At 46.0% G+C, this 24,140-nt stretch overlaps 1 protein-coding gene across 1 annotated transcript in view; it reads left to right on the top strand.

Moving 5' to 3' along the window:
* The first annotated feature begins 7,429 nt into the window (after positions 1-7,429).
* The window catches only part of LOC121434732 (lysine-specific demethylase RSBN1L-like), a 52,810-nt gene continuing 36,099 nt past the window's right edge, over positions 7,430-24,140 (top strand). Inside the window, exon 1 of the mRNA XM_041633660.1 lies at positions 7,430-8,026. Coding sequence (XP_041489594.1) covers positions 7,459-8,026 — 568 coding nt within the window. The 5' untranslated portion in view covers positions 7,430-7,458. The remainder of the gene's footprint in view (positions 8,027-24,140) is intronic.

Genomic DNA, 24,140 nt, shown 5'->3' with positions numbered 1-24,140 from the left:
TGCTCTCTGTTGGTACCAGCACTTGGTACAGCCAGAGTTCCAGGCTTTGATATACCAATAGGTGTTTGGTGGTATCTTGTTCTTTGTATTGGTACACATTTCAGCTATATCATCTGATGATGGAAGATAGAAAATAATCCCACACTAGTTCAGAATTATGTATAATAAAGGGTTATTTATTTAGGGGAGACCCACAGATCACTGTCCTAAATCACAATCCTCTGCACTAACAGGGAACAGAAACAGACTCTAGCAGCCAGAAGTGAGAACCGGGAGCAAGAGAGCCAGCACAAGCTTTATAGCTGCATTTGTAGTATAAGAGACCACGCCCAAGTGGGCTGCTATCTTAAAGGCTGTTGGCCAAAGGAGCTCCCACAGGAATCGTCTTTTCACAGGTGTGTGCCACCAGTGTATCCTCTTCGGTAAGGATTTTCTTCAGGGTCCTAGTTTCATTTCTGTTGCTGTGTTAAAACCATCCCGACAAAAAGGCAGCTGAGGGGAGGAGGAAGGAGTTTATTTGGCTTTACAATATATAGTCCATTATTTGGGGGAAGTCAAAGCAGCGATTCATGTAGTTAGTTTCAGTCATATCCACAATCAAGAGCAGAGTGAAACAGAAGCATGCTACCAGCATGCTTGCTCTCAGCTAGCTTTCTTCACTCAAACACAGTTCATGCTCCACCCATGGAACAGTGCCACCCACATTCACTGTAACTTCGGTTCTAGGGGTCTCAACACCCTACACAGACATACGTTCAGGCAACACACCAAATGCGTACAAAATCTCAACAAAGCCTGGTGGGGGCCCCATGGTGGAAGAAGAGGAGCTTCTTCAGGTAGTGTTTTGCCTCCACATATGCGTGTCCCCAAATCAGACCAATGAATGAAAAACAAACCTAAAAGATTGTATTGTGTGACTGTGCCCCAGATTAGGAAGGGGAAATTTTACAAGTTCTATGGAAAATACAAATTTGTGCATTTTGCTCTGTAGTTATCTCGGACTTGAGTGGTGTTATTTAAAAGGATTAGAACACGTGGTCTTGTAGGAGGACTGTTTCTGGTATCTATTTAATTGAGTTAGTTTTTGGTGTGTATGGTGCAGGGCACCCATGTACCTCCGAGCACACGTAGACGTCACAGGACACTCACATTGGGTGCTGGCCCTCACCGTTCACTGCTGCCAATGAGACTCCACGGGCCCACAAGATGTGAGGCATTTTCCTGTTTCTGCCTTCTGTCTGGACCTAAGGGTGCTGGATTACAGATGCATCCCACTGCATCCAGCTCTCCATGGGTCCTGGGAACCCGATCTCTGAGCACTTTACTCTTTGTTTTTCTTCTAGAGACAGGGTTTCTCTAAGTGGTCCTGACTATCCTGTCCTGTAGATGAGGGTGGCCTTGAACTCACACAGATCCGCCTGACTCTCGAGTGCTGGTAATAAAGGTGAGTACCACACCACCATGCCCAGTCAGTCTTTTAAGCCCTGCTCCCAACCCTGTTTGCGTATGAATGTATGTTCATGTACACCGCACTTCTGGAGGCCAGCATATGCTTGAAAAATGAGGACATCACCGCTCTTAGGTATGGTTGAGAAGGGCTTTGTTGTAGAATTGAGGGAGAGCACAGTCAGAGGTATCTGGAAGGGTCGGGATTGAAATGGGTGATGAGTGGAGGGCCAGGGGACAGTGAGACAGGAGAGACACACACATACATATACATATACATACACACATACATATGCATACTCACACATACATACACATATACACATACATATACACATACATACATATACATACACACATACATATACATACACATACACACCACACATACACACATACATATGCATACTCACACATACACATACATACACACACACATACACACATACATATACATACACACACATACACACATATACATACACACATATACATACACACATACATATACATACACACATACACACATATACATACACACATCCATACACACACATACACACACATACACGTGTGTGCGAGAATGGCTGAGTTATCTAGGTATCAGGAACAGGGGAAGGGCAGTGAAGCCCCTGGGCTGGAGAGGTTTAGGGTAGGGGGAGGGGTGAGAAGTGCTGGGAGAAGCCACAGGGACTGAGACTTGTCCTGGGTTTCTTTGGGACCTGACAGTTTTTTTTTTTAAATGTTTATTTTATTTATTTATTATGTATACAATATTCTGTCTGTGTGTATGCCTGCAGGCCAGAAGAGGGCACCAGACCCCATTACAGATGGTTGTGAGCCACCATGTGGTTGCTGGGAATTGAACTCAGGACCTTTGGAAGAGCAGGCAATGCTCTTAACCTCTGCGCCATCTCTCCAGCCCCCCTGACAGTTTTTTTGCTGCAAGATAGGATACATTGAAAGACAATTGACTTATCATCAGCACACACTCTAAATTTCAGCTGTTTCATAAAGGCCTTTGAAACAGCCAGGTGTGGTGGTATATACCTGTAAACCCAGCACCTGGGAGATAGAGGCAGGAAGGTTTCTGTGAATCCGAGGTTCACCTGGTCTACTAGTGAGACCCTATTAAAAAAAAAAAGGTCTTGGAAAACAGAAAACATTCTAAAGCTAAGCTGAGGCGGAAACCCCACCTGGTACAGCATCCTAAGGGTGGTGAGATTTTAGCAGAGTGACTGACATTACAAGCAGAAACCCCACCTGACACAGGTGAGGTGCCCAGTAAGCAGCATTCTAGGCAGTGAGATTTTGGCAGTGGGACTGACTCTACAGAACTGATCGTGATGATGCTGGGGGCAGGGTTTCCCTGCTCACAATTAAAGCGAAGGAGATGTGGGGATGCAAGTTCACAAACTGGGCAAGGGCTGGGTCTTAAATCCAGACGCTCCGTGAGTAAGCAGTTTCCATTACACTTTGTCACGTGAAGGTTTGAGGTCACTATACATTGTGCTGTGCTCACCATCTTTGCCAAGTGACCCCTCTTCTGACAGGACTGACTGGAAAACAGGCTTTCCCTTCCTTAAAATGGGCACCAAAATGATATGACACCCCTTCATATAAAAACCCTGAGCGCAAAATAATTTCTCAAAGAGACATTTAAGAACGGCTCCTACTTATTCCCTGTGGGTCTTCTGACTCCGCCTTGCACCGTCTGCTTCCTGCTTTGTGGTTGCTACTGCCTCACCGAGGAAGCTTTTACACAGTGGCCGAGCCTTTGGCTACAGTTCTCTCTTTTGCCTTCCTGTTTTCTCCCTCCCAAGCTTAAGTACATACTCAAACTGGAAGGAAGACTGTGGTTAAGAAGCTGGTTATGGGGGCTGGAGGGACGGCTCAGTGGTTAAGAACACAGCTATTCTTCCAGAGGACCTGGGTTCAATTCCTAGCACCCACATGGCAGCTCACAACTGTCTGTAAAACCAGGATCCAACACTCTCACACAGACACACATACAGGCAAATACCACGGGCACCGTAAGTACATACACAGAGAGAAACAAATAAAACCCTTTAAAAACAAAACAAAACAAAATTCACAGGCCTGGTTGCAGATGGGGCCCTCCTGGTTTGCTTTTTTAAAAAGTCTGCTTGGTAAGTTCCAGGCCAGTTAGAGATCGTGTCTAAAAAGAAAAAAGAAAAGAAAAGACAGATGTCAGCCAAGGACCAGCACCCGAGGCTGCTCTCTGGCCGCATATTATACACATGTGGACACACAGAAGCAGACTACGCCAGGAGGAGCTGACAACAGTGGTAAAAATTCTTCCCCAGTTAAGCATTGTTAGGTACGATACAGTTGACAGGTAATGGCTGTTTATACAGAGACAGACTTTTACTAGCTAGCATCCTTGGACTTAGTTATAATTAAGCATGTTTTACAGTACTGTCTTTAGGTCCAGGTCCAATGTCCCTGCCCACTCAGCTCTTTTCCTATTGCAAAAGGTAAGGAGACCATGAGGTCAAGAAACCTGCAGACCTTCCACACTGCTCAGATGGTAGGGCACTCTTAGCTGCTGATCATGTCACTATTTTTAGGAAAACGATGTATGTACTTATTTTAAACACATCATGAATATGTATGCTTTTTTTGTATAGCGGGTGGAGAGTTGGGGCAGAAGAATGGAATCAATCGGGGCCGTGAAACTTTTAAATTTGGCTTTCCAGATCATCGTGGACGTCGCTTTGTTCAAAGCAGCAGAACAGATTTGTTTCAGTCACGTTCTATCGTTCTATGGATTTTCATGAAGAGGTTTTAAAGGAAAGCATTTAACTGGGGGCTTGCTTACAACTTCAGAGCACTGGTCCACTCTCACCAGGACAGGAAGTGGACAGGCAGGGTTCGGGAGCAGTAGCTGAGAGCTTTACGTCCTGACCCCGTAGGCAGAGAGAGACAGAGCCTGGAATGATCTTTTGAAACCTCAAAGACACACCTATCCTAACAAGGCCACATCCGATCCTTAGCCACACCTCCTAATCCTTCCCAAACAGTCCCACTAACTAGGACCAAGTACTCCAACAAGCCTATGGAGACCACTCTCATTCAAACGACCACAGTATTTTACACGAGTTTGTCATTTTGATTTATAAGGGTCCATGAGCATCCACAACCATATTTTTGCTCAGATTCACCAAGTTTAGGAATATATCTGCTCGTAGTATATTATGGGGCAAGAAATAGTAACTGCACACAGTGCACTGTAGCCTTCAGGTCAGATTCTCCTGAATTAAAATGTGAGGTGAGTGCTGCAAACTCCCCGGCGTGACACAACAGAGAAAAAGGCGCTCTCTTTGGGGTTAGCAGCTACAAAAGTTATTTTAGGGGTTGGAGACATGGTCAACAGGTAAGAGCACTTATTGCTCTTGCAGAGACCATGGATTTGTTTCCTAGTAAGGCTCACATTCCCGGGAATCCTTGGGGCTGGAGAGATGGTTCAGAGGTTAAGAGCAGTGGCTGCTCTTCCAAAGGTCCTGAGTTCAATTCCCAGCAACCACATGGTGGCTCACAACCATCTGTAATGAGGTCTGGTGTTCTGGTATGCAAGCAGAATACATATATACATAATACATAATAGATACACATAATAGATAATAAATCATCAATCCTAAAGAAATTCCAGGGAATCCCATGTTCTGTTCTGGCTTTCATAGGTACCAGGCATGTATGTGATCACATATATACCTGCAGACAAATACTGGCACACATACAATAAAAATAGAGAAGATATTTAAAAATTTATTTTACTTTAGCTTTTTAGCCAGATATTCATGAGGCCAAAGTTAGCCTTGAACTCCCTATGTGCTTAGTTGAACTTTTGGTCTTCCTGCTTCTACCTCTCAGATGCTAGGATCACAGAGCTGTATCACCATGTCTGATGAGAAATTATTTTAATTGTAATGGTTTCAGTGTGATTTTGAAATCTTGAAGAAGACAAATAGAGGCTAATAGTAACCATGTAGTCAAATCTGCTCACTTAACACAGAGACAACAGAGGTCTCACCAGGCAAAGTGGCCTGGCAAGGAGACTGGTGAGCAGCTGACTCCGGTCCTGTCTTATCTCTCACCACACGCAGTCAGCACGCTTCAGCGCTTGCTCTCACTGCTAGAAACTATGCACTTCGATACTTAATAGCTGAGATGCATAAATATATAGTTGTATGTTATTTAGTAGATCATTAAACAGTCACTTCCTTCCTGGAAATCACCCCACCGCACGAGCAGATGCTTTCTAAAGAGAGAAAATGGAAAAGTGAACCTTAAAAAGATTACTAGACCAACTGATACTAGTCATAGAACTTGAGTCTGTTAGGAATGCCCAGATCAGACAATCTGCAGCACTAAACAGTCTTTATTTTATTGTCTTATTTGCATTGTTTCCTTAGGACATTTCCATACATGTAGATATAGCCTTGTTTGCTCATATCCATACCACAACCCTCTCACCTCTTTGTTGATGGCCCCTCTTTCTTCAAGTAGTCCCTCTCTGCTTTCATACCATATACTGATTCGTTTCCCATAAGTGAGAACATGAGGTAACTTTCTTCCTCTCATTTCCTTAATTCTGTTTCCCTGTCTACTTTTTTACATGAAATACATATGCGTATGTATGTATGTATATTCAAATCTAGATTTCATACATCAGACAAAATATGCGAAATTTGTCTTTCTGGGTCTTGCTTCAGGAAATATTCTTTTTGTCAACAATCTTGTTCTAAAAACCAAAGGGAAAAAAAAATGAGGCTGGACATAGTGGTGGACGCTGGAAGAGGGTGGGGGGGGATGAACAGGTGGGGAATGGCAGAGGCTGGCAGGGTCTGTGAGTTTGAGGCCAGGCTAGTCTACATCACGTTTCAGGATAGCTAAGACTACACAGAGAGACTACGACTCAAAAAAAATCAAACCAAACAAACAAACTAAAAGATGTATTTATAAACAACATTAAAAATTCCAAGTCCTAAGGCAGTGGGGATGAGACCAAAACAAAGGTAACAAAATAACAAAGTATTCTAATTTCCTGAAGCCAGTAGACTATTCTTGAGAGGTAACTGTAAACTCTGCAGAAAGTAACAGTTACTGTTGGTAGGGATCACACAATTTTTCCCCTGGTGAGCTAATTTATCACTTCTTATCTTTACATCCAGCCTTTGGAGATTCTGAACTCATTCAGGATCTAAGAGGCACGCCCTGACTAAGGCTTCCACGGTGTTGTAACCCATACCTCCCTAATTCCGAATATTTGAGATAGAAGTCAAAGCACATGCTTGGCGAACTCTGAAATATAGAAGTCCAACTTGATTTTTCAAACATTTATAAACATCGCTAACAGAATTTTTTTTTCCCGGTGAGTTAAAGGTACAATTAAAGTTAAAATCTTTAACACTGAAGCTCAGTTTAAAGTGATTTTTATCTTCCCGCTCCAAAGAGATCCAAGTTCTGGCTCTGCAAGAAACTCTTTTAAAGCATTAACACTTACGACATCAGTTAAAACAAGGCATCTCTGCACTCTTGTAGCCTTTCCGGTCAATCGGGTTCTCGACCAAAACAACGCCGGATCCCGGTTTGCAGAGCGTGCAGAGGCAGGAGGGACCCGAGCCAATCATGGCAGAAAGAGAAAGCGGTACAAGTAGGTAAGGCAAAGTCTCCGGGGCGAACGGCAGCGCTACCTCGGTCCTGACAGACGTCGGGGCTCTTCCCGCGACGCCCGATTTCCCCGGGGCGCCTGCCGCGCGCCCTCCTTCCCGGCAGCTCCGCCACCGGCCGCACCGAGAGGCCCTCTGACCTCCGCCGGAGGCCCGCTCGCTGATCCCGCCCCGACGGCCCGCGTCAGCGCCTTGGATTGGCCAGTTCCAGGATCCCTCAGTCGAGCGCGCCCAATGGCAGCTCGGCCGCGGCCTGGAGACCCCGCCCCGTGCCCCCGCGCCGGGGAGCGGACGAGAGTAAATACAAGAGGAGCGCAAGATGGCGGCCCCGCCGAACCCCGCTCCGGGCGCCGCGGCCGCGCTCTCGGACAGGGAGGCGTTCGGCAAGCTGCAGCCTGCCTCGCGGGAGCCTCCGGGGGCGGCGTCCGCCAAGAAGGTCCGGACCGAGGAGCGGAAGGCGCCGCGGAGAGTGAACGGCGACGGCAGCGGCGGGAGGCAGCCTGCGAGCTACGGCGGCCCGGCGGCTTGGAGCTTCGCGCCCGCCTCCTCCTCGTCCTCCCCGGCCGCCGCCCGGAGCTGCTTCTCCCCGCCGGCCTCCGCGGCCCCAGCTCCCCCGCCGCAGCCGCTGCCGCGCACGCTGCTGCTCGCCCCCTCGCTGCTGCACGCGCGGCCCCAGCACGTCCTGCTCCCGCCCGCCGCGCCGCCCTCCTCCTCCTCCTCCTCCTCCGCCGCCGCCGCCGCCGCCTCAGCCGCCGCCAAGCCGCGCAGACCCAAGGACCCCAAGGACCGGCGCGAGCGGGAGAAGCGGAGGCACGGCCTCGGCGGCGCCGCCCGGGATGAGAACGGCGAGGCCAGGCCGGCGTCGCTGCAGCCGCAGCCGCCGCGAGGTGGGTGCCGCCGGGGGAGGGGAGCGGCCGGGGCGCGGGCCGCACGGAGGGAGGGAGGGTGGCGGAGACTCCCGGTTAGGGCGCCGCGGGACGTGCACGGGGCTGGAGGACTCCCCGCCTGGGCGCAGTCGGCTAGGGACGGAGAGGGGAAGAGAGGTCTTTAGAGATCGGACGGGTCGCAGGGTTCGTATTGGCGACGCAGCCTCCAACGCCAGAAAAATCCTGTAAAAAAAAAAAATTAAAAGAAAAAAAAAGAAGAAAGAAAAGAGAGAAAGAAAGTGCGTGCGTGGTGGGTGTACCGGCAGAAGCTAGAAGCGTCCAGGACCAGCACGTTTCTTTCCTATTAGGGAAGTGGGGTAGTGCGCGCGGCACCGAGTGTTTGGTTTCTGAGGTGCCCGCCTTTCACTTTTCGAACTGCTTCATGTTCTTAAAGTGTTTAGAGCGGTCTCGTCTTAAATACTACCCTTCAGGAGCATTCAGCCGTATTCTTTCTCCCTCCTGCAGCAAATGATAAAATCAGATGCCTTGACTTTTTTTTTTTTTAATGGCCAAGTCAAGTGACTGCGTAAGAAATGGGCAGTTAGTTTTCTTAAATGTCATTTTCCAGTATGCTTTTGTAACTTAAGCTGGTATAGTTTTCAGTGTTTCCTAAAGAGTCTTTAGTTATCTGTGGCTGTGTGGAGCTCTGACTGTAATACACAGTGGATGAGCCGGAAACTAGATCTTTATGAGATCACGAGGTTACAGAAATATACATTGTCATTGTCGCACAGTGTTTGGAAGTGCTGTTTTGTTTTGCAGCGCAAGTGAAATGCCAAGCAGTTTTAGCCTTGCTGATCTAATGGTAGCTTAGATCTTGAAAAAATTATCTGAATAGAATATATTCATCATTTAAAGGCATGCATGCGACCCATGTACATTTCTGCATCCGAGCCAAGCGAGTGGACCTGTGTTCCTGGTCCCAGTGAAACCCTGTAATGCGGTTCCAGTTTTCGAGAGTGTTGCTTCAGGAAGGCTCAATTTGAGGATGACATTTATTTCCTTCTGCTCTGGAGTTTTAGGTGGTTAAGTGTTTTAAACGTCTGTGTCGCAGTGGCTAAATAAAAAGTAAGTTATAAAGTGCTTCAGAGTCCATCCGTACGCAGTTTGGTCTTGCTTGTGTAAACTTCCCGTTTGCTTCTTACTAATCGCTGCAGAAATTAACCCCATTGTTGGAGTATTCGAATGATGAGAGGAAATAAGCGTTTTAAGAAATGATATTGGCTTATAACAGCATACATGTGTAGTCTACATATATATATATATATATGACCATAATGGTGAAGTGACTGTCTTAAATGACGTTTAAAACCCTTTTGGGGACTGTTGCGGTGGTTTGGGCATTTGCCATGTAGCATGACAATCTGGGTTCAGTCCCCAGGACCCAGAGGATGGAGGGAACCAGCTTCCCACAAGGTGTCCTCTAACCTCCAGGTCTTCTGTGACAATAAGTGTGCCCCTCCAAAGAAATGTAGTAACCCCCGAACCTAAACCCCTTCTGTTGTGGGCTACCTGTTACTTTTAAGTATAAGCAATGACAGTGTTTAAGTTAAGAGGTGGGAAAGATATTTTCCCATGACCCGTGTGGGATAATGAGTAGATGGTAATTGTTTTCTCTTCCTCTGTGTCTCTCTCTTCTCTCTCTTTCTTTCTGTTTTTGTTTTTTTGAGACAGGGCTTGTCTGTGTAGCCTTGGCTATCCTGGAATTCACTTTGTAGACCAGGCTAGCCTTGAAGTCAGAGATCTATCTGTTAGAATTAAAGGTGGGGCCACTACTTGTTAACTATTAACTTTAAATAATTTATTTTTTTTGGCTAGAAGCAGCACTTTTGGGGGGGGGAATTAAAATCAAAGCAAAAGATAGCTTTTCAGTATTTTGGTGCACTCTAGGGTTTGAATTTGACTGCATCTAGGTTCTGCTTTAACAAAAAAAAGTGATAACAAAGTAACAAGATTTTTAGATATATTTGTTTCATAGATTGTTGCAAGTATAGGCAGTGTTTATTTTCTGTGCGTTTTATACAAATCTTAGTGAATGAATAAGTGATTGTTGTTTGACGGATATACTCTTTAAATGAATCTCTAAGTTGGCGGTACTAGTTCAGAAACCCCTTGTTTACATACAACACATTGACTTAACAGACTAAGTACCAGAAATTAGGTATAAAGACGTTTGAGAAAAATAGATCTTGCCGGGCAGTGATGGCACATGACCTTAATCCCAGCACTGGGAGGGGGTGGAGGTGGAAGAGGCAGGCAGATCTCTGAATTCGAGGCCTGGTCTTCAGCCCGAGTTCCAGGACAGCCAGGGCTACACAGAGAAACCCTGTCTCAAAAAAAACAAAACCAAAACAAAAAGAGAAAAAACTAGATCTCAGTTCTGCACCTGTATTAACCTTCACTGCTGTGTTTACATACGGTTTCAAACATATTTAGAACTGTTTCTTTGTTGTTTATTTGTTTTTGTTTGTTGTGTTGTTTGTAGCTCTGGCTGGCTAACTACCATGTAGAATAAACAGGCTGGCTTCAGCCCAGTTAATGCTGGGATTCAGGTGTGAGCCACTACATCTTGTGTCTGGGCCATCACACCCGGCTAGATCTTAGCTTCATTTACCTAACAGAAGCATTCAGATAAAGTAAATGTGTATTTGAAACAATCTGAGACAACATTTAATAGTTGCTGAGTCTGAAGCATGGCTATTAATTTTCCTAACCCTACCGTGAATTAAAGGTGGGTCGGTCCTAACCCGCCTTTCAAGCCAGGAGGGCCCTAATGTAGGCGCCTTGCGCACAGAGCTGACATGGTGTGTGCCTGTCGTCTCCAAGGGTCTGATGGGCTGTAGCTGTGCACAGGCTTCAGGGCTTACATAGTGTTGTGCAGTTCAGGCAGGCTTTAGAACAACTGTCCTCTTCCTCCTGAGATCCACCTGCCTCTGACTCCCGAGTGCTGGATTAAAGGTGTGCACCATCACTGCTCTATATCGGACTGAATTTTTAAAATTACAAAATAACCACATGAACTACTAAAGTTTTCTTTAACACCAAGTGACATTTGAATTGAAAAGTATAGAAATAGGCATGATGGTGCATGCCTTTAATCCGAGCATTTGAGAGGGAGCCAGAGGATTTATGGTCTTAGACCAGCCTGGACTACCTGTCCTTTTTAAAAAAAAAAAAAGTAAAAACGGTGTGCCGGAACGACGGTGTGCTGAGGGTGCCATGCGCTTTCACACGCCCCAGCGATGGACTGTTTTCTGTCTGTGTCTGTGTCGCTGGGTGTATGTGCAGCCTGGGGTTTATGTGTGCTGCATGCTCGTACAGAGGCCAGACGAGGGATTCGGGTGTTTTCTATTGCTCTCTACCTCACTGCCTTGAGATAGCATCTCTCACCAAACCAGAAAGCTTGTCTGTGGCTAAGCTGACAGGCCAGAGTGCTCTGTGGGTCCCTGCCTGTCCCCCAGTGCTGGGGTAACAGTCACACTCACGTCCTCATGAGGAGCAGCCAGCTGCCTGCCCACTGAGCCACCTTCCCAGTCCCACTCTTCTGAGAGGTGATAGTCCGCTAAGGTTGTGTTTGGGGGTGACCTATTGTACCCCCCCCCCCCGCCTCCACCTCCGTCTTCTAGTGAAGTCTTCCTGTACCCTCCAGCAGCTTCTTCTCTAACATGCTTCTTCATATAATTTTCCATGTAAACGACAATCCCTTCTGTCCCTTCTTCCTGATTTCGTCCGGTCGCTTCCTCTTAAAGGCCTGTGCATAAGCTGTCTGCCCTGGGCCTTGAGCTCACTGACGACGCCCCAGGTTCTTTCCTTGCTGTTTGTTTTGTTCCTTTTTTTGGTAGGTTACTCTCATAGTCTCATTTTTTCTACTAGCAGTACTGTGAGGAATATGTAGAAACTGTAGTTTATTTGGGTTTGATTTCCCCCCACACTGGACTGTTGAGGATTTTCTCAGACCGCCTGCCCTGGAAAGTCTGCAGATGAGCCCTGTTGTCCCCTCTGGTGCTGCAGTTGTCCGCTCTGTTTCGGGGTGTGCCAGCTCTTTCACTGAGTTTTACAATTTCAGCTTTAAAGAAAAAGAAGAGTGTAAGCCTTGTGTTTTTCTTCCTGTATTGTAATACCTTTCTTTAAAACCGACCGGGCTTAGCATCTCTGTTATTTCTTCAAGGAAGCTAATTATAGTTTCTTTGAAATGTTCTGTTTCCTGCCTTGCTTTGGTTGTACTAATCTTTTTTTCCTGTTTGTTTTGGTCTCATTTATTTGGAGGCTGCCCTCAAGTCTGTCTTATTTTTAGCAGTTCTTTCAATTTAGAGAAAGTTACCAAGATTCATCAAAAGCCCCTGAGCACAAATGCGCAGGGCTTACTCACCCAGCTCCTGTTTTATCTGCTCTGGTGTTTTCTGGATTAAGCACTCTGCTTCTTCAGACTAAACTTCATTTCTGTTTCTTTTGTGCCAGATGCTGGGCAGAATGGCTTCCTCACCTAGACGAGGTGGCCTAGCTTGCAGGACGCTGGGAGCCTGAGATCAGGGTTCTGAAGGGCCGCTCCCTGCCTGCAGGTGTGTCCTTCCCAGCACTGTGTACCCACGGGCCTTTCTCAGGCACAGTGGAACGCAGTGGTTTCTTCCTAAAAGGCCACCAGCCTTACTTGGATCCGTCTCTCCCGTTTGTGACTTCATATTCTGCCCCTAGAAGCCCAGTCTCTTGTGCAGCACAGATACAGGTGTCTGGGTTCTGGTGAGCAGGGGAGAAGAAAGCCACAGATCTTGCTAGCTGTTTGATAAACTCAGTTTCCTTGCTTTCATCTCAAGCCCTCCCTTTTCTCTGTGGGAACTCCTGGGCCTGGAGCTATTCTAGAGAATTTACCTGTTTTCCTTAGGAATATGTGGGTGTTCTGCCCTCTTTGCCCACTGCCTCCCATTTCCAGCCCTTTTTATGGTGTGTAAGATTGTCCTCATCAAGTTGGGGTTGTGGTAGAGTGCTTACCTGGTGTACACAAACCCCGGTGCTGCAAACAAGATTGTCATCGGGTCTCTGTCCTGTTCACCAAAGCATCTACCATTTTACTTTTTGTTGTTGTTGTTGTTTTATGCTTTATATTCCAAGTTATAGTTAAAGTATCTTCTGATTACACCAAAGGTGGTCTTTATGCTTCTCTTTCTTCCCATTGTCTAAGTGTATTGTATAGAGGACATACCACTCTGTGCTTACCCCGTTCCTGCCTCTCCCCCTGCCATCAGCTTTATTCTCCTTCCATGCCACCTGGACGTCTCAGCTTCATGTGTGAGACCCAGGAGCCACACGCATGTGCTGTTTGTCCTTTCGAGACTGGCTGGTCATTCACTCACTTTATCTCGTGTTTTCTTCCTCCTGTGAATGGCGTGAGTCCTCGTTATGACTGAGAGGCATACATACTCGTTAAGGGATGATGTCACCTTTTCATAGTGTGATTGCTGTGGAGATAGGAGCTTGACATTTATTTGTTTACTCTGTATGGTATTCCGTCTGCCTGTATGGCTATAAACCGTGTGTGTGCCTGGTGCCTGAGGCCGAAGAGGGTATAGATCTCAGGAACTGGAATTACAGTCCTCTGAGAAAACAGCCGGTGCTCTTAGGTGCACCACCTCTCTGGCTCCACTCTTTCCCGTTTGTTTTCACTGAAGCTGCTCCTAAGGGGTGAGCATGCCCAGCCTTCCTTTTCTCTCTGATGTGGTGTGTGCACCCGGAGCTGGAGTTTATATGCATATGACTTCCTGGTGTCTGAAAATGTCATGTATGTACGCGTATAAAACATTGCCATGTTCTAGCTTTTGTTCAAAAAGTAAAACTATTCATTTTTGTGTATAGATGGAGCTGTGTAAGCAAGTGCCCCAGAATGCATGTATGTGTAAGCATGTGCCTCAGCATGTGTGTGTGTAAGCATGTGCCCCAGCATGCGTGTAGAGGTCAGAGGACAGCTTTCAGGAGGGAGCCCCTCAGCCCCTGCACCGTGTAGGCCCCAGGGTTGAGCCTTGGTGTTGGACTTGGGAAGAGCCTTTGCCTAGTGAGCCACTTTGAAAGCCCTGTACTAGCTTTTTGAAAGAAATGACTATTTCAAAGGTTTTACATTGATTATAATAAATCTCAACTTTTCTGTCTTCCTTGGTGAATTAAACTTTTCAAATTTAGATGAACTGTTTAAAATAGGCTATGGAAAAATAAAAGTTTTGATTTTTTTGCTATAATAAAAATAGCAAGTATGAACTATTTTACAATCTTGTATTTAGTAAACAAAATTATGTGTCTTATCCACTAGACTACTTTGTAACTTCAAATCTATTTATTTTGAAGACAGACTGATCCTTACGTTGTATACTTTATGTTCTTGAACTATAGATTGAAAAAATTTAACATTTTATATTGAAAAATGTAATATAGATAAATATAAAAACAATATAATATATTCTGGGTATAACCTTCATGCTTGCTTCAATTTTATTGCTTTAATAGATATTTAATTCAGAGCCACTTTCATTGGTTTGTTATGTGGAGCAGTTCTGGAGAGCAGTTGCTCTGCTGTTGTTTTCTAGCTGAATTATGGTGAATATTGTATCTTAAAGATAACAGGCACAAGGCTGGAGAGGCAGCTCAGTGGTAAGGGGGGCTGGCTGCTCTTCAGAGGTCCTGAGTTCAATTCCCAGCAACCACATGGTGACTCAGATCCACTTGTAGTGGAATCCGACGCCCTCTTCTGTTGTGCAGACCTAGGAAGACAGAACACTCATGTACATAAATACACACGTACATACATCATACATAGTAAAAATAAAAAAGATAGCAAATATGACCAGGCTTGGTGGTGTATGCCTTTAATTTCAACTCGTGGGAAATAGAAGCAGGCAGATCTCTGAGTTCAAGGCTAGCCTGGTCTACAGAGTTCCAGGACAGCCAGGGCTACAGAGAGAAACCCTGTTTAGGAAAAACAACAACAAGAAAAAGGTAGCAAATATTGACTACTACTCAGTTTTCCTGTTTGAAGGTAATGAGAACTAGTTAGTTCTGTCAGACGTGTTTGTGATAGGTCATGGATTGATGCAGAATGTTCTTAGGTACACCGTGAGCTAGAATATGAATGTGAGAACAGAAATGACAGTAGCATTTATGGAACTGTAGTCAGCATTTTACTTTTAGTTTTATATGTTTTATAATTCTTTTAAAATGCTAGATATTAGTCTTTTACAGATACTGTGTAGCAGTCTATAGAATGTAACTATAAAATGCTTGGAAGTCTAGGTTTCAGACTTGCAGATGATCTAGCTTCAGAGTTCTAGCTCTCAGCTGCTGAGTAAATTGTGTTCATTTTCTTTAGGTCTTCAGCCAGACCTATAGATAGCATGTGAGATTATTTGACAGTCAGAAAATTGGGCTCTGGAAGACCAGTTGTGTTTACATGTGGAGATGATGGAGAAGGCATTTTGGTGGTGGGAAAATGGTGGAAAGGAGGGTGGGGAGGCTTAGAGATGGCACAGTGGTTATGAGCACTTGATAATCTTGAAGAGGATCTCTCAGTTCCCAACACACGCTGTGGCTCTCAACAACCTGTAGCTGCAGTTCCAGGGGATCCAGTGCCTCTTTCTGGCACCCCTGCTCCCCAACCTTACCCCATGCATGCAACTCATGCAAAAGAAAAAACCCTCTTAAAAACGATTATAGGAAAATTAACATGTGTGGAATATTCGGTAGTCTGTGAGTAGAGCCATTTGGATGAGATTAATGCTTTACAAGTTTTTATTATTTGTTTATTTTGCATATATTGGGGGGGTCACGTACCTAGATGTGCCTGGGAGATCAGGGAACAACTTAGTTTATTTTGCGTATATTGGGGGGGTCATGTACCTAGGTGTGCCTGGGAGATGGGGGGGTCATGTACCTTGGTGTGCCTGGGAGATGGGGGGGGGGGGGTCACTTCATTTTCTAGGCATTAACAAGGCAGGCAGGTTTTTGTTGTTTGCTTTTGTAGGGTGATAATATATTCAGATTGATAATATAGGAAAAACAACTCGGCAGAATGTATGATGGACTGGCTGAAAGTGCAGGAGAGAGAGCGACATGGAAGTAATTTTCTATTTGAAATTGATAATATGACCGAGATTCTGAACACAGATAACTACTTTTAGAGGGAATTGTAGTAAGGTATATTGATTGTTGAATCTGTAGCAAGAAAATTGGATTTATTCAGGCTAGAGAAAACTCTGTCATTAAGAGTCCTGGCTGCTCTTCTAAAGGATCCCGGTTCAATGCCCAGCACCCACATGGCAGCTCACACCTGTTTGTAACTCCAGTTCTAAGGGCTCTGATATCCTCACCCAGACATACATGTAGGTAGAACACCAGTGCACATAAAAATGAATCATTAAAAAAGAGAATTGGATTTATTCATACATATATAATTTCAGATGGAGAGGATAAGGATATGATTTAAAAGTGTGTGTAGGCCTGCAGAGCTGAATTTGAGCCATAGACAGAGTGTAGAGGTCTGTTACTAGATAAATCCCAAAATTAGTGCTGAGTTGAGAAGTGCTTTAAGTATTCTACAGAGAGGGTGATTAAACCTTGTTAGTGTGTGCTCCTGTGTGGACATCTGTGGAGAGGGCCACCCCGAAAGCATTGGGGAGCATGGCTCTTCCTCCATGTATTGTCTTAGTTCTCCTGTTAGTAACTTCAATGCCTGTCTGAGTTTGGGGCAGTGTTTTAGGCTTGTATTCAGCTATCTGCTGACATAATGCTGTGTGACCGAGTTTTTCCTGGGAGGCTCAACACACAAGTCCACTCACCCTAGACAGGGAGCCCATGGCAGACCAAAGAATGGATGGATACCACTGGATTCCAACTTGCTGAGCCAGTGAGTTTTATTGTGGTTACTGACAGGAGCAGGAGTGACTCAGACAGCTGTATCGCCAAGGCCACCTCAGCATGGATGACAGCTCACATATATGGGAACCTGGAGCCCAGTACACAGCCTGCACAGCTCCACAGGCCGGAGAGTGTTCTCACCCTGTCCAGGCAGCTTGGCTAGTTCCTGCTTCTTTCAGGAAGTTGTTACGGCCTGAGTTGTCTTGGTAGCTTTTCAGCTTTGACAGTCTTTGCAGCTCAGCTTTGACTTCCTCTGAGCTCTTACTGTTTACTCTGTCAGGGAGGGGCCTAGTGAATCTGGACAGTTTCGGGGACTTCCTGAAGCATTTTGAGTTGTTTGCCTTCCTTATTGAGGCGCTTCCCTGCAGGGTGGAAGGTTTTGTCTGGGAGGAAACTGTTCACAACACAACTCCTATCCAGTGTGTGCTCAGACCTGGTGTCCTCCTGCCTTTGTGGTTTCCTGTAGTCTTTACGCAGTGAGTCAAGCTGGGATTCTGAATTCTGTCCTCCATTCCTGCCCAGCCCGCTGCCAACTCTGGTCAGTTCAGGCCTTTTGTCTTTTGTGTCTTTATTTACTTTTGGATTACCATATCATGCCTGAGGTGTTTATAGTTGCCTCCTCTTTGGCCTCCACCTCAGATCTGTGATCTTTCAATTCACGGTGTAGTGAGTGTAACGAGACCTAAGTATGTACCTGGTCATATCATTTCCTGTTGAGATGCAGCTCAGTTTCTTTAAAATGTTGTCAGGTGCTTTTGGTTGTTCATATCCTTACTGAGCTCTCAGCACCTCCGAGGAGCTCCTCATTGTGCAGAATTTTCTCCATTCCCAGCTCCACACTGCTGTCCCACCGAATCCTACTTGTTTCAGGCCTTCGCTACCGAGGTCTCTGCTGCTTTGGGCTGGGTTAAATGTCCTTGCTGCCACTCGCGGGCCACTGCTCTTCTTTAGTCCTGTCCTTTCCATCTGCTGATGGTCAGATGGGCGCTTGCGTCACGCCAGGCAAGTCCAGCATTCCCAGCCCGTGTCTTTACTGGACTCTAAACCAGTGGTTCTCAGCCTTCCTAGTGCTGTGACCCTTCAATACAGTTCCTAACTTGTGACCCTAGCCAGAAAATTATTTCATTGCTACTTCATAACTGTAATTTTGCTACGGTTTGGAATTGTAATACAAAAATCTGATACGCAGGCTATCTGACCTGAGATCCTTGTGAAGGTCATTTCACTCCCAGAGGAGTCTTACTGCTCTCAACTCTGTGGAGTTTATATTCCCCATTATCTCATTTTTAGTGCAGCCTTCATCTTCTGGGTACTTGGTAAATGTTGGGGGAAATTAATTGCATATATTTCAGCCTGGAAGATATTCTTGCCGTTCTGAAACATTACGTCAGCTCTTTGACACTGAGAGCACACAAAAGTGTGATGGGATCAGAAGTTGTTGACTGGGGGGGCGCAGGGCAGACTAAAGTAAGCACCAGAGATCGTTATCTGTGGTTTGGGAATTAAAAGGGAATGAATTGTGTGGGTAATAGAATTATGCTTGGTTAATAATGAGTTGTCAAAGTTGGTCACCCTCACAAAAGCTTTTCATTATATTGTAAAACAGAATATTCTGTGTTCTAAGTGTCTGTTTACAAAACGATTTAACCAGCAGTGATTTGGGAGTGGAAGAATTGGGAAGGAAGAGCACTTTGGTTTTTTTGATTTTTTTTCCTAGAGAGGGCTTCTCTAGCTTTTGAAGTCTGTTCTAGTACTCGTTCTGTAGATCAGGCTGCTCACAGAGACCCGTCTGTCTCTGCCTCCCAAGGGCACCACCACTGCCCAGCAGGAGTATGGGTCTTTATTTCAGAATAATACTCTCTTGGATCAAAAAGGTCTGTGCCGAAAAGATTGCCATATCAAGTATAGCGCCGTGATTTTTTTTTAGTAAAATCTGATCTGTTACCAATAGGTGGATGTGTTATATGCAATTTTGCTGTTTTTAAAAATAGTTGAGATTTATTTGTATGTGTATGAGTATTGTCTGCATGTGTGTTCACGTGTACATTGCTTTTAGAGGCAGGAAGAGGTTATCAAGCCCGGGTCCTCTGGAAGAGCAGTCTGTGCTCCTAACCACTGAGCCGTCTCTAGCTCCTTAGATGGCAAACGTCTGACAGAGTTGTACAACACAGAAATGAGGAGGCCTTGGTGAATCTGTGACTTACTTTTGAGACCGTGCTTTTCTTTAGGCCCAGCTGGTTTAGAATTTACTATGTGGATTAGGCCAGCCTTGAACTAGTCTTTATCTGTCTTTACCTCCCAAATGCTGGGGTTATAGGTGTGACCCACCATGATTGGCCTTGAAATCTTGAAGTGTGTGTGTGTGTGTGTGTGTGTGTGTTGGGGAAGGGTGTAAATGGTGGTGGTGTTGGTGTGGTGGCATTATAGTGACTAGAACACCACCTCTAGTATTGTTTTTCAGGAGCGCCCTCCCCCCCATTCCCTTGCTCCTTCTGAGACAAGCTCTCAGAAAATGAGACTGGGATGGGGATTGTGCTATTTAGGCTAGGCTGTCTGGACAGAGCGCTGGAGGAGGTAGGAGGGGAGCCTGTTCCTCCTCTCCCCCCCTCCCCCCAGCATGGGATCCCAAGCTTACACTGCCATGCTTGGACTGACTGTTCGTGTATGGATGCTGGGGACCCAGCTCAGGGCCTCCTACCTCTGCAGCGAGCATTTGCTGACTGAACTGTCTCCTTTGTCTGAATCCTTGCCTTGGAAGAGGGGTAAAACTTGTCTCATCTCTACAGGGAGACATTGGGGCTAGGTGCTCAAGGTTCTTGTAAACTTGAACATTTTAGGATTTTGAAAGCTAGACTTTTGTGTGCCCTTAGTTTTTTGTTTTTTTGTTTTTGTTTTTTTTCCAATTTGACACAAACCAGAGGAAACCTCTGTTGATGAATTGCCTGGATCAGATTGGCCTGTGGGCAAATCTTTGGGGGCATTTTCTTGATTAGCGATTGCTATGGACAGGCCCAGCCCACTGTGGCTTGTACCGCCCTGGGCAAGTGGTCCTGTTCCTGCCTGGAGCGTCCGCCCAGCCCAGCCCGCCTCTGATGCTGGGTGCAGCCTGGGAGCCAAAGGTGCTTTGGTCAGTGTTCTATCACAGGGACAGATGCATGTTGTAGCCTAGCTGGCCTGGAACTGACTTTGTGGGGTTCCTGCTGCTTCAGTGTCTGGAGTAAGGAATCACATAGGAGAGCCAAGACGACTCAGTGCATATCCTGTTACCCTGCGAGAGATGACAAGATTCTAAACTGACCCCTCCCCATAACTTAAATTTGTGTGCGTGACTATGATGTATGTGTATTTGTGTAAGTGTGGGCAAGTATCATGGCACATGTATTGAGGCCAGACGAGAGTCTGAGGTGTTGAGCTGCCATGCTGACCTTGTGTGGGCTCTCGAGTCAACCTTGAGTCCTCATGCTGGCATAGCAAGCATTTCACTTGTGGTGCCTTTTGCCAGCCTCTCTCCAATCTTAGCAGGTTTCAGTTTGGTTTCAGACGAGCACGAGCCAACTTCTTATGGGCTTTGGATGCTTGAGCCAATTACACACACGCACACACACGCACACACACACACACACACTCACACACACGCGCACGCACACTTTTTCTTTTGCGTGTGTGTACGTATAATTGCCTAAGAATTTTTACTTAGATACATTTTAAGTGGAACTAAATTTTGCCCCCCCCCCTTGTGCTGCTCAAATTCCTGCACTTGTTTTGCTTTGTCTCTTTTCTTTGTTTTAATGATGTTTATTTTATATTTGTGTCTTAGAATTTCTATTTCAAAGAAAATGTTATTTCTGTTTTGGTAAAACATCATGGCCAAAAGCAACCTGGGGAAGGAAATGTTTTATTTCAGTTTATAGTTCATCTTACAGTCCAGCATTGACGTAAGTCAGGACAAGAACTAAGGCAGAAGCCATGGAGGAGTGCTGCTTACTGGCCTATCCCCAGGGTTTCCTCAAGTCAGGGACCCCCAGCCCAAGGGTCGAGTTACCACAGAGGCTGGGCCTTCCTCATCCGCTGCTTATTTAAGACAATGTCCTACAGGCCAATCCCATGGAGACATTTTCTCAGTTAAGATACTGTCTTTCCAGGTATGTTAGGCCGAGAAAAACCAGATAGTGTGTGAGTGCTTGTTTGCAGGCATGTGTGTACAGCATGTATGCTTGGTGCTTATACAGGTCAGAGGGGGTATTTGATCCCATGGGCCTGCAGTGGGCCATCCCTCTGACACCAGCCTTCCTGCTGGTGACTAGTCAGTGATAGAGACTTTGTAGTACTCTAGGAAGCGTAGGTCATTGTGACTGTTGCTGTAAGAATAACTGTGCTGCGTTGTTACCATTTACCACGAAAGAGAATAATGGAGAAGAGAAGCAAACTACCTTTGCCCTCCAGAGTCTGCATAGCCTGGGGTTTTAGAAAGCCCCAGAGCAGCGGCTCCAGGACTCTCTCAGGCCAGCAGTTTACAAGGCTCGTGAGCTGGGTTGGATGGAGCTGGATGTTCCAGTCTCTTAGTCTTTTTCTTGTTTACTTTTCGAGGCTGAGTTTCTGAGTTTCTCTGTAACTTTGGCCGGATAGACTAGGATAGACCAGGCTGGAGACCCGCCTTCCTTTTCCTCCCAGGTGCTGAGATTAAAGGCGTGTGCCACCACCACCTGGCTCAGTTCTTAATACACATAAGTTTCGTTGATTTAAAGACCACTTACCCTTCCAGCAAACCATGCCTGCCTGCATGGACAAACATTTACAGGAAGGGGCAGGGTCAGGTACTTTACTGTCCGCCTTACAACTGTCTTTTCATGGGAAAGATTTCTTTTTACATTCCTAGTAACATGCCTCCCCCCCCTCCCCAGCATCCCTTTTTTTTTTTTTTTTAATCTTAGGCAGGGTCTCACTGTGTAGCCCTGACATTGCTAGAACTTACTACATTACCAGATTGGCTTCAAACTCAGAGACCTAGCAGCCTCTGCCTCCCTAGTGCTGGGTAAAGGTATAGTGATGTGTTGCTTTTGAACGAACAAATAAAGTTTGCCTGAAAATCAGAGTGCAGAGCTAAACTATTAGCTGGCCATAGAGGCCAGGCAGTGGTGGCACGTACCTTTAATCCCAGCAACTCAGAAGGCAGGCAGGTGGCTCTCCGGATCTGGACCTCCTCGAGTTCAAGGCCACCCTGGGCTACACGAAATTGAATCTGTCTAAAAGAGAGACAGAGCTCACACAAAGGTGATCCCAGCCCTTGGGATCGCACACCTTTAATCCTAAGGAGTGGAGGCCGGTATAAAAGGTGGGAGGGGACAGAAGCTCAGGCGTAGTCTGAGGATTCGTGGAGACGGGATGCCCATTTTGTCTGAGCATCGGTAGAGGTAAGAACTCTCTAGTGACTGACTGTTCTGCTTCTCTGACCTCTCAGCTTTCACCCTCTAATATCTGACTCTGGGTTTTTATTATTAAGAACAATTAGAATTTGTGCCGCATAAAGGTGCACACTACATGTTTGGCTAATTCTGTATCTTTCTTTTTTTTTTTTTTTTTTACTTTGTATTAGGACTCTCCTGTTTTGTCCTTCTGCTTGTATCTTACAGGAATTAAACAAGTGCAGAGGTATTGCCTGCTGTAGGGGGCGGGGAATGCAAACTAAACTGTTTGTAATTTCATTGGAGAGTGAATAACGCTAGATCATTAGGTTTCAAACCAGGAGGTGCCTACTAACATATCAGAGCAGACCCCAGTCCCATTCTCCCAGCATCCCTCAGTCCCTACCTGTTACAGGGTCGTACTGGCCAGCACACCTGGAGCCTACCCAAACTACTCTGGTTCTTATGGAACCCAGCCATTATGCCAGCCCAATTTACCCTTTGACCTCTTTGCCTCCTGGCTCTCCCTCTCCTCTCCCCATTTCCACATGGCCCAGTTCAGCCTGCTGATCATGTCCACTGTGCACTTTCTCAGATGTCTCTGCCTAGTCTAGCTGTGTTTTTCTCTTGTCTACAGTAAGCTTTCTCCATCACATCTAGGAGGATCATAGTCTTTTTTCCTTCTTCCTACTTTCCTTCCTTTCTTCCCTCCATCCCTTCTCTCCCTCTCTCCCTCTGTCCCTTCTTTCCTTCCTTCCTCTCTTTTTCCCCCTTTGGTTTCTTAAGACTGTTTCTCTGTGTAACCTCTGTGTAACAGTCCTAGCTGTCCTGGAACCTGCTTTATAGACCAGGCTGGCCTCGAACTCACAGGGATCTGCCTGCCTCTGCCTCCCGAGTGCTGAGATTAAAGGTGTACGCCACCACCGCCTGGCATAAAATCATTTTTAATTGGTAGGGATAAAGGAATTCTTGAAAAAGGAACATATGATTTTGGCAGACTGAGTTGGGTTAGGCAAAGGCATTCTTAAGTGTAATTAGCAGAAATGTTGAAATAATACATTTGAGCAAGGAATCTGGAATGGCATTGGTAAGTAGAGGAAGAAAAGACAGAAAAATTAAGTACTGACCTCAAAAGTCTTGAACAGCATACCAGTGTAACAGAACTGAAAACTGCAGAGAAAACAGCGAGTTTCTGGGCCTTATTTGGGAAAAAAAAAAAAAGCCTTTGCTTTGCTTGCTTTTGTGTGCAGTATAAACGGCTCTGCCAGACCTGCAGGCCCCCTTTGTCCAGGTGCTCTGAGTTGTGGGAGATGCCCTCAGTCATCCTTGCTGTGCTCCAGGTGCTCTGAGTTGTGGGAGATGCCCTCAGTCATCCTTGCTGTGCTCCAGGTGCTGAGTTGTGGGAGATGCACACAGTCATCCTTGCTGTGCTCTAGGTGCTCTGAGTTGTGGGAGATGCTCTCAGTCATCCTTGCTGTGCTCCAGGTGCTGAGTTGTGGGAGATGCACACAGTCATCCTTGCTGTGCTCCAGGTGCTCTGAGTTGTGGGAGATGCTCTCAGTCATCCTTGCTGTGCTCCAGGTGCTGAGTTGTGGGATATGCACACAATCATCCTTGCTGTGCTCCAGGTGCTGAGTTGTGGGAGATGCCCTCAGTCATCCTTGCTGTGCTCCAGGTGCTCTGAGTTGTGGGAGATGCACACAGTCATCCTTGCTGTGCTCCAGGTGCTCTGAGTTGTGGGAGATGCTCTCAGTCATCCTTGCTGTGCTCCAGGTGCTGAG

This window comes from Microtus oregoni, unplaced genomic scaffold (genome assembly GCF_018167655.1).
Source record: "Microtus oregoni isolate MIOR12 unplaced genomic scaffold, Mior012 000044F_ref0000062, whole genome shotgun sequence".
Lineage (NCBI taxonomy): Eukaryota > Metazoa > Chordata > Mammalia > Rodentia > Cricetidae > Microtus > Microtus oregoni.
This window is presented reverse-complemented; position numbering and strand designations above follow the sequence as displayed.